The sequence below is a fragment of the Pristis pectinata genome, chromosome 11, assembly GCF_009764475.1.
Source record: "Pristis pectinata isolate sPriPec2 chromosome 11, sPriPec2.1.pri, whole genome shotgun sequence".
Classification (NCBI taxonomy): Eukaryota; Metazoa; Chordata; class Chondrichthyes; order Rhinopristiformes; family Pristidae; genus Pristis; species Pristis pectinata.
Window position 1 is genome coordinate 32,849,766 of NC_067415.1, and position 10,644 is coordinate 32,860,409.

The 10,644-nt window shown below is 38.7% G+C and overlaps 1 protein-coding gene across 1 annotated transcript in view; it reads left to right on the forward strand.

Annotated features, from left to right (window-relative positions):
- Positions 1-10,520, forward strand: part of npat (nuclear protein, ataxia-telangiectasia locus) — a 37,782-nt gene extending 27,262 nt beyond the window's left edge. The window contains exons 14-18 of the mRNA XM_052025814.1: positions 94-212; positions 1,297-1,411; positions 1,812-1,884; positions 6,163-7,297; positions 9,604-10,520. Of these exons, the coding sequence (XP_051881774.1) occupies positions 94-212; positions 1,297-1,411; positions 1,812-1,884; positions 6,163-7,297; positions 9,604-9,690 (1,529 nt within the window). The 3' untranslated portion in view covers positions 9,691-10,520. The remainder of the gene's footprint in view (positions 1-93; positions 213-1,296; positions 1,412-1,811; positions 1,885-6,162; positions 7,298-9,603) is intronic.
- Positions 10,521-10,644: the final 124 nt, after the last annotated feature.

The following is a 10,644-nucleotide window of genomic DNA, read 5'->3' on the forward strand; positions in this document are numbered from 1 at the left end:
CATTGCCTCTAAGCATAGTAGCTAAAAATATAAAGTTTTCCAACTTGGCCTGATACTAACAGTTGAAATGTGATTTCTTTTTTTTTTGTTTAGGTTCAACTTTTATTATCACATCCCCTGTTCAGCCGATGCTGCAAGGAGTAATGGGAATGATTCCAGTTTCAATAATGGGTCCAAGTAGTGGAACCTCATTCACTATGTCACCCCAACAGGCAAGATCATATGTATTCTGTTTGCACAGATAATATAATCTGTGACTTTGGTGAGGTGTTCAAGGATAAGTGGAATTATTCTGTCATAAATACTGTATAATTATAGAAATTACAGCACAAAGATTAATTTGCTCATTGTAACAGTGCCATTGGAAAATAAGTCTTAATTTGCCATTTGTAAAGTATTTGTATCCCAACTGAGATGTATGTTATTACAACACTTAATTTTCCCTCCCTTCCTATCCAAGAACAAAAGCGATCACTTTACAAGAGCATCTTGCATTTTTAAATGTGATGAGGTGCTTCCCAGGAGATAATTGGAGAAAAATTGATTGAGCTAAGTGGAACAGATGATAGGAGCTTGAGCTGGGAGATCGGTTTTTAAGTGCACCTTAAAGGAGGGCAGGGGCGGAGAGTTGGGGAAAGACTACCAAACTTTGGGTAGCTAGACAGACAAAGGTATAACTGGCAGTGAAGGACATGTAGAATGCACAAGGAGCCAAAGTTAAAGGAGTGGAGGGTGTGGGGAGTTAGAAAATGGAATGGATGAAGCCAGGTTGGGGATTTGAACAATAGGATTTCAAAATTCGGAAGTTGCAGGATTGGAAGCCAGTTTTGTCAGTGTATGGGAGACTTAGTGAACAGGTGTGCGAGTTAGAATAAAGATAGTATTAATAACCTATGCACAATATTTCGATACTTCACCTATACGGTTGCTGTCAATTCAAGTAAAGAGATTCTGACTTGCCAAATGAGCTAGAGACCAAGTATTTTATATTAGATTAAATATTGTCAGCGCCATCCAGAGTGTGTGGGTTCACTGTGGTGCTTTGAAGCACTGCGCAAAGATTGTCTGAGGGAGAAGGGAGGCTGGGGAGTACAAGTTGGTCTCTGGGTTATTCTTGTGTACCTCTTTGGAGTCTGTCATGTAGAGGGACTTTGGAGATTTAGGACTCGTTTCTGGGACATGAAAGCTCCATAGCGTACTGGAAAGGGGTAAGAATCTCTTTTGACAGGCAAAAGCTGTAATATATCTCCACATGTAGTATTTTATAGTTACTGAACTTTCTATTTGTATCAGCAGGCTCTCCGTATGCCAGTATCATCTTCACTTGGCAAAAAATGTAATAGGTTCAGCAAACTTCCCATTTCGAGGAAACCACCACAGTTAGCAGTTCAACCAAGCACCTTAAATACAGGTTAGCAACTATCGAAAGAAATTTCTATTGGGGGGTGGGGGGGGTCGCGGGATCTACAAACAGTGTTCCTATATTCCTTAATATTGTATGTTTCCTGCTTGTTATCCTGCTTAAGCAATAATCAGATGATATTTTAGCATTTAATTCCTTTAACAGAACTTTCGGCATTTCAGGATACATGCATGTTTTATGATCGTTTGTAATGTCGCCATTGTTGCAATTTGTATTGTGACAGAACTTTTTGTAGCTTGGTAATAATGCAGCCTTAATCTTCACTATTAATTGTTTCTTTTATGGAGAACTATAAATAAGAAAAGGAAATATTTTTGTTTTGTTGCATTTTTCTTCAAGTTGTTACCTGCAGCACACTGAATTAATTTTTTTATTTTGTTTTTAACAGGATCGACACCTGTTATTGGCACTTTGATTTCAATAGATACATCAATAACACAAAATACAAACCAGCTCCGGAGGTAATATATCAGATTTATTGTAATCAGTCTGTATGCTATTAATACTGTTATTTCTATGTTTAACTTTTGTTCTGTTTGGAGTTCTTGGATTTGTATTCAAACTGTAGACTTCTAGTTCATGTTTTTTCCCCAAGTGTGACGTTTGCCAGAATTGCCAAAACTTTGTGGCTAGAGACCATAGTCAAGTTACTGCATGATTCTGTGTGATCACTTCTTCATTCAACCAAGATGCAGAATTGATACAAGTTGGACAGTTTTGGAGAGAATGGGAACAACAAATTATCTCTTGGGGGTTAACATCCTATTTTTACGACATAAGAGTGGAAGTAGAAATGTCTGGGACTGTAGAATAGTGTTCTGGGTGTGTACCCTTAAATGGGTCAGAAGCCAAATTGATGATTTAGCAGCATTTTGTTTTATTTTTGGATCTGAATTTGTGTTACTGTTGCAGCCCAGATGTCTTTCTTTCCCTATTACTATGAGTGAGCTTCTCTTGCCTTTTACTGTACATTAAAGGGCGCAAGAACATGCAAAGAATTTTGATCATTTTCCTCTTTCATACTTAATATCATGTAACGTTTTTCATGTGGCAATTCACTTGATTCTTCCCCTTCCCTTTTTAGCTCTTCCATTTCTTCCACCCACATTGATATGTTTTGTTTTGCCTTCCTCTTCAATTACAAATCTACACACAGAATGTTAATTCCCTGATTTTTCTTTTTACTAACTGACCTCTATTTTCAACACTTAATATTTTTGTGAATTAATGGTATTTACAGTTTTGCCCAGTACTTAAAGTGATATTCTCCAAAAGTTATGACCAAAACTGAATTCATGAATTGGAAATTTCACATTGATCAGTTCTAGCTATCTAATCCAATTGAGCTGTTTGTTTGATAACATCTAGATAAAAACCCTGTCTAAAGTGATATGCTGAAAAGCTACTCTTGATGAATGCAAATGCATTAAACCATCAAATTTCATTTTTAATCATTTACAAATAGATATGGAGCTACAAGACACAGCCACTTAAATTAGTGTGAAAATGACAGGCATGATTGAAGGCTTATGGGAAATGTTTAAACTATTGTAGGGGATTTTTGAGACTCTGGAAGGAGAATATTGACAAACAGCAAAGTTAGTTTTACTATGCACCTTCCTGCTGAACTTTCTACAATCTGGATGCCAAAACTAAAAATATTCTGTTTGTCTAGTTTAAGATGCTCACTTTGAGCACAAAAACACTTCTGCTTTTCTGGTCCAGAATTGCTAGGGTCAAGCTATTTCAAGGTACAGAGGCAAGGTGTAGGGAAATAATGCATATTGGAGATCAACAAATCAAACTAATATGATTTGTTCTTGGGAACAAAGGTTATTTGTGGACTTGTCTTCAGTTTATAGGAGCTCCAACAAAAGTGGTGAAGGGAGAGAAAGAGAGCAGAGATGATTAGTTAATTATTTCAAAGTCAATGTTGAGTTTATTGTCATATGTACAAGTGCAATGAAAAACTTGCAGCAGCATCGCATGCATATAGCAGCTTTCACAAGAAAAACAAATTAAATTGTTCACAATTTTTACAAGAAAGAACACTGCAAGTTCAAGTTCGTGTATGATCATGGCTGATCTTTTATTTCTATCCCATATTCCTGCTCTCTCCCCGTTCTCCTTGATTCCTTTTGTGTCTAGAATTCCACCCGTCTCCTTAGCTATGTTCATCAGCTTGGCCTCTACAGCTTTAGGAGCAGACTCGATGGGCTGAATGGCCTAATTCTGCTCCTACGTCTTATGGCCTTCCGTGGTGGGAAGTTCCACAGGTTCACTGTTCTCTGAGTGAGGAAGTTTCTTCTCATCTTATAGTGCATAGATGGTCTGCCCAAGCTCTACCATAAAACTGGCAGTGGTGTGGATAGTGAGTGGGATAGTCTCAGGCTACAGAAAGATATTGATCAGCTAGTAAATTGGGCAGAGCAATGGCAGATGGAATTTAATCCTGATAACTGTGACGTGATGTGCGTTGGGAAGTCTGGTCGCCTCATTATAGGAAGGATGTGGAAGCGTTGGAAAGGGTGCAGAGGAGATTTACTAGGATGCTGTCTGGTTTAGAGAGTATACATTATGAGGAGAGACTAAGGGAGCTAGGGCTTTACTCTTTGGAGAGAAGGAGGATGAGAGGAGACATGATAGAGGTGTACAAAATATTAAGAGGAATAGATAGAGTGGACAGCCAGCGCCTCTTTCCCAGGGCACCAATGCTCAATACAAGAGAGCATGGCTTTAAAGTAATGGGTGGGAAGTTCAAGGGAGATATCAGAGGAAGGTTTTTTTACGCAGAGAGTGGTTGGGGCATGGAATGCGCTGCCTGGGGCAGTGGTGGAGGCAGGTACCTCGGTCAAATTCAAGGGATTACTAGATAAGCATATGGAGGAATTTAAAATAGAGGGATATTTGGGAGAAAGGGGTTAGATAAAGGTCAGCACAACATTGTGGGTTGAAGACCCTGTATTGTGCTGTACTGTTCTATGTTCTAAAGAACACAATTAGAACAAAAGGTCCATATTAGTGCAAATTGATTAGTCAATTAGGGTTGTACCAGTTGATTCAAGAACTGAATGGTTGAAGGGAAGTAGTTGTTTTTGAACCCAGTGGTGTGGGACTTCAAGCTTCTGTACTTCTTGGCCAATGATAGCTGCAAGAAGTTGGCATGGCCCAGATGGTGGGGATCTTTGATGATGGATGTTGCCACCTTGAGGCAGTGCCTCCTGTAGTTACTACTGATACTGGGAGGGATGTGCCCGTGATGCATTGGGCTGAGTCTATTACTTTCTGCAGTTTCTTGTGTTCCTGCACATTTGAATTGCTGTACCAGACCATGATGTTACCAGTCAGGATACTTTCAAAAGTACCAATGTAGAAGTTCGTTAGTGTTTGGTGACAAGCCTAACCTCCTTAGAAGTAAAGTCCCTGGCATGCCTTCCTCGTGATTGCATCTATGTGCTGGGCCCAGGTCAGGTCATCCAATTGGTTAACACCCAGGAACTTAAAGCTGCTGTTCCCCCAATGTAGACTGGTGCATGTTTGCCCTCCTTCCCCTTCCTGAAGTCAACAAGCAGTTCTTTAGTTTTACTGACATTGAGTGAGAGGTTGTTGTTACATCACCACTCAACCAGCTGTCCTTTCTCACTCCTGTACGCTGACTCATTACCACTTGTGATTCGTCCAACAATGGTGGCATCATTGGTGAATTTGTATAGGCATTGGAGCTGTGCTTAGCCACGCTGCCGTGTCTGTATAGAGAGCAGAGCAGGGGGCTCAGCACGCAGCCTTGAGGTGCAACTGTGTTCATGGTCAGCGAGGAGGAGATGTTGTTACCAATCCTCACTGACTGAGGTCTGCTGATGAGGAAGTTGAGCATCCAGTTGCAGAGGGAGGTACAGAGGCCCAGGTCTTGAAGCTTGCTGATGAGGTTGGTTTTACAGAAATGTAAAAAGGCAACTATCCACAAATGTTCTTGGACATTTACATATTTCACAAAAGCAGTAACAAAACTGCGTAAGTGAGAGGCATTGTCTATTTGGTCATTAGTTATAAACTTCCCATTAATGATTTAATACTTTTTAATTGGGGAGACAAAAAAATTAAAGCATGACATCATAAATGCACTCCAGCATTTAAAAGTACTGGAATGGTTTTAAATCTATGCCATATGGTAGTAGCACTGGTGCTGGCCAGCTAAAAGCAACAGTGAGCAGGTTAAACAAAAACTGAAAACAAATAATCTTGGGTGGATAACACTGAGTACTGATCATTGTATTTTTCAGTTTTAAATACTCCACTAAATTGGGTAGCAGGATGCATTGTAAAACATATACTCTATAAAAATTATTCATAGCCAGTCAAATTGTATTTTAACGTTCACTGCAATATTAAGGACTATATTTTGAGCAGGATGAATTTGATGCTTTCGTTACCATTGTAAATGAAATATGCTTATTACAATGGACTGTACAAATACTCTACACGTTGTAAGCATTAGCCAGTCCATAGCATTTCCCCAGTTTCTTTTCGCCTTTTATTTTGAACCACTCAGTAAACATGAAATTCATGGATATTGATTCCTGGCTCAAATTTTAGTTTATAAGAAATCTTCCCTATACCGTCTGAGAAGTTTGTAACTGCAAAATAAATGTGAAACAGTCCACATGATTTCTGCTTTCTGTGAATTTTGGTCTTCAATAAAACCTTCAATTATATAATACAAAGTTTGCAATGTTTTCTAGGAGTGAAAATGCAGATCAGAATGTTCCTCCTGTAGACCAAGTCGGAAAGTCAAGAGAACGACCAGTGGAGATATCCAATGCATCAAGCTCAAAATTGAAAGCTCAGCACCATAGACGAGTGCTTTGCTTTGATCGTGCATCCTCCACAGAATCAATCCAATCAACTACGGAATCCAATACTAGTCAAGAAAAAAAGGAAAATCGTGCAGATAAAAGTCAACCAGACCGACTGTTTGTTTTCCAAAACAAGGAGCGATCTGAAAGGACAGATGCGGGAGTTAATAAAGGGAGAGAAGTACAGAACAAGTCAGAGAAGAATAAGAGTTCATCTTCTGGACCACTTTATGATTCATTCCACAAAGCAACAGCAAATAAGGAAAACGAAGCAATCCAGGATCAGGTTAGACAGAGAAGTAGAGAAGCTTCAGATCTTTCAAATGCACAAATGCAGAAGAAAGGTGCTCAAAATGAGAGACCTAATTCTCAAACAGATGTTGTGCCCAAGGATGGTGTAAGCAAAATTACCCAATCTGAGTCTCATCTAGAATGCAAAAAAGTAAATACTGCTCTTGTGGTCTCCCAAGAAATTGCTACTAAAAGGAATACAGATAAAAATGATAGTTTTAGTCTGACTAGCACACTGACCAAACAGGCAGCTGAGATGCTCCAAGACATGCAGAGGCAAAGCCCTATCTCAAAGCAAACTAGCAACGGTGACTTATCTGTGCCCAGGACACCAGGTTCTGCCGTACATGAAGGTCTGGATGATTGCACAGATGTTCAGCAGACTCCACAAAACAAAGGACTTGGAGATGAAAAGGCATCGCCTAGAGTAATGGTACCTCCAACAACCCCAGACATACCAACATGTAGCCCAGCAAGTGAAGCAGGAAGTGAAAACAGTGTCAGTATGGCTGCGCACACACTCATGATTCTCTCAAGGGCAGCGATTGCAAGGACTACTGGTACCACACCTCTGAAAGATAATACATGCCAAATCAGATCGCCACTCAGCCAGACAAAGAAAAGAAAACTAGAAGAACGGGAAGAGGAATATAGACAGCAATCTTTATCCAGCAAGACAGACTTTCAGAGTTCCAATTCTCCTGGAAGGAAGAAAAGGTCAAAATCACATGTAAGTTTTTGTAGCTGAGAAAATAGGTGACAGTAGAGCCAATCTAATCAATAAATTATTTTGCAACATGTGGAATTAAATCCAGAAAAGTGCGAAGTATTGCTTTTAGTGAAGGTAAAAGAAATGCAAAATAAATGGTAAGAAACTAATAAATGTAGAGGACGAGAGGTGGTACATGACCATAGCTCCCTGAAGATAGCAGGACAGATAGATAAGGTTGTTAAGCAGGCAAGATGGTTACTTGCCTTTTTTTTAACTGAAGCAACAAATGCAAGTGCATGTAAGAAAAAAATGCTAATTACTCCATATGTAGAAATTTAAGGCACTGAATTCAGCCACTGTGACCATGCTGACCAGAAATGCAGCTATTCAGGTTATCCCCTTCCCAGCTTTTCTTGAGCTTTGTAGGTTACAGGTTTCATCCAGGTACTTTTTCAAATGTGAAGAGGGGGTTCTGTCTTCAGCTTGCCATCAAGTGGTTGTTGTCACCATTACCACAGGAAGGATGTGGTAACACTGGATTTAGAAAATTATAGGTATAAAAATCTGATGAGGCTGGTTTTGTTTTCTTTGTCTTCAGAATAGTGGGGTCTTTTCTGTTTGCCCTGTCTGATCCTTTATTTCATTTGGCCAAGAGACAGAGATCTAGCAGATCTAGATTTAATTGGTGGAAGGATTAAAGGGAAATTGATATTTTCATCCAAAAAATGATTGGGTAAAATGGGTCTGGAACTTGCTGTCTGAAAGGGTAACAGTAGAAACTCTTAATGAGGGTTTGAAGAGCTGTAATCTACAAAGCTATGGATTGAGAGAGGGGATGTGGAATTAACCGAAACAGAGCTATTTTTAGCCAGGACTGAATGGCTTCTTGCTCTGTGGTAAATGTCAATAATCATCATCAAGGTATAAACACAGAATGCTATTGAAATGATGGGTAGAAAAAGTTATACAGTAAAACAGACTTGTGTTGCCAGTTGAAAATGGGGCAGAGTACAATCATGAAATTGATACACGTACTGTAAAGTTGGTGAGTTTCCTTTTGGAAGAAAACTGATTTTTGTGGCTGAACTGCTTTTCACAGACATGTTAGACTGAATCAGGGAAGTGAGGTTTACTGCAGATAAGTGTTCACTGGAGTGGATGGAAAAATATGTAGGGTGGTGTAATTAATATGTTCATGGTAGACTGGTAAGCAGAAGTATCAATCTTGAGTTTTTTGGGAAGGGGAAGTGAAGGTAAGCCTTGATAGTGTTACTGAAAGACATCTTAAAATTGGTCTTTGTGGTTAGAATGCTGACCCTTGTGAATGCTTATTCTCAAATATAGGTGTGACAAAATCAAATTTGACTCTGAAATTCAATATTTTTTTCTCATACTTTGCATGATGATTTAAACTATATACTTGCAGCTATTGCATCATGGACAGTTTGAACCTTGCGGCACACCACTGCATACAGTCCTCTAGTCACTAAAACTATTGACAATTACCCTTTGCTTTCACCCAAGATACTGCCTGGGAGTATTGTGAAACAAAATTTGCCTTCAAACCTCATTAGAGAGGACTTGGGAGAGAATGCTGGAACTGAGCTGTGGCAGTCAATAATGGAATGGTTAAATTCATCTGAACAGTGGGCAGATTCACAAATGAGGATTGCAGGTTTGGATTAAAAGGCTGAGCAGAAAAGCAATGGAATGGGCCCAAGCTTGAAGGTAACAGACAATGAAGGTTGTAGCAGTATCTGAGGTAGGGGTAGAGTCAGGCCCTCTATGGTACTTTGTGGACAAGGACAAACTTCTAGCATGGGACATAAAAGTTATTCCCCAGGGTTGGAGGGAGGAAAGAAGCAATGATGAGCACAAAACTCAAGTAAAATTGGTGACAAAGTCAAGGTGCTAGCACAGTTCATCAAAGTGAACAAAGTATGATAAATGAAGGAATAAGGGATGTAGCAATTTGTAGCTGAACATACAAAGGTGATCGTGAACCAAAGATGGCTTCTCCAGTTTTACCTACTCTACCAGGGTGAAATCTTTATCCCACCACTTCCTTTATTGAAATTGTGCTTGATGAACAAGGTTAGTGGGCTGGGCAGCATCTATTTTGTTTATAGATAAAAATATGCTTCCCTCTGGGGCTACAGTGACCATTTCACAAAGTACATTTAAAGTTCCAGAAATCATATGACTAAACATCAAATTTGATTTCTTGCAAGGTCAACACTGTTCAGAATTCATAATTACCTAGTATGCAAATTGCAAAAAAAAATGAATTTATTGACTTTAAAATGAAATGTTTTATCTTCCAGAAACATAAGAGAAAGAAACACCTCGACTCCTTTCCTGTTGAAATGGATGTAGATAAGTTTTTGAGTTCGCTACAATATGATGAATGACCATGCAGAATTCAATATGGCCTTAAAGCTCAACTGATGAACATAACGACTCTTGCATCCTACTCTGTTCACTGTACTCGCTGATTTTCTGGTATTGTATTATTGACATACAAAATTCTAAATGAATTATATCAGCACTTAAATTGCAATTTATACTAGGTATTTGCAAGGTCACCTTTACATTGGATAGTTAAAGAGCAAGTATTGTAGAAAGTGATAACTAAACTTGCTTGTTTTGAACTGTTGTATATTCTAAATTACTATTGTTTAAAGCTGTCAATGTGTAAATACTGTAAAGCTTTGAACTGTAATTATAAATCTACCTTAAGGAAGTGGAATTACGTGGATGTCTACAGATTTTCTTGACTTGGGTTGTTTCAGAAATATTAGTACTAAAATAGCTTATCAAGAAATGTTGGTGTTAACACCAGTTCTGGTCCTTAAATCTTTTGTATGTGGCCAAAGATCCCCTTGCTCTCACATTAACTTTAAAAGGGACTTGCAAAGGGTATAGGAACTAAGCTAAAGGATCTGTCTCTGTTAGAGCTACTTTCATTATAATAATGAAACATTGGTAGAATTTTCACTGATTAAGTATCTTGTTTCTGGACAAAGAACCTTCAGTCAGTCTGCAGCAATTCTGAGAAAGCTGGTTTCAATGGATTTGAAAATATGGACTAGTTTTGATGTCATTTTGTGCACCAGAAGTACTAGAGCTGGTTGTACTGACACAATCCAATGCCCAAATTTACCCGAGAGAAATATCTGCTCTAAGCAACTGTTAAAGAATTTCTTTTCACCTGGATGAAAATGTTTGCAAGCTTCTAAAAGGAATTGTTTTCTGTGAACAAAAGGTGAGAAATTGCACTTGAGAAATGACACTTAATTTTTTTTGCCTACTTAAACATATGTGAAGACTTTGAGTACACAATTATTGACCATAATAAGAAAACT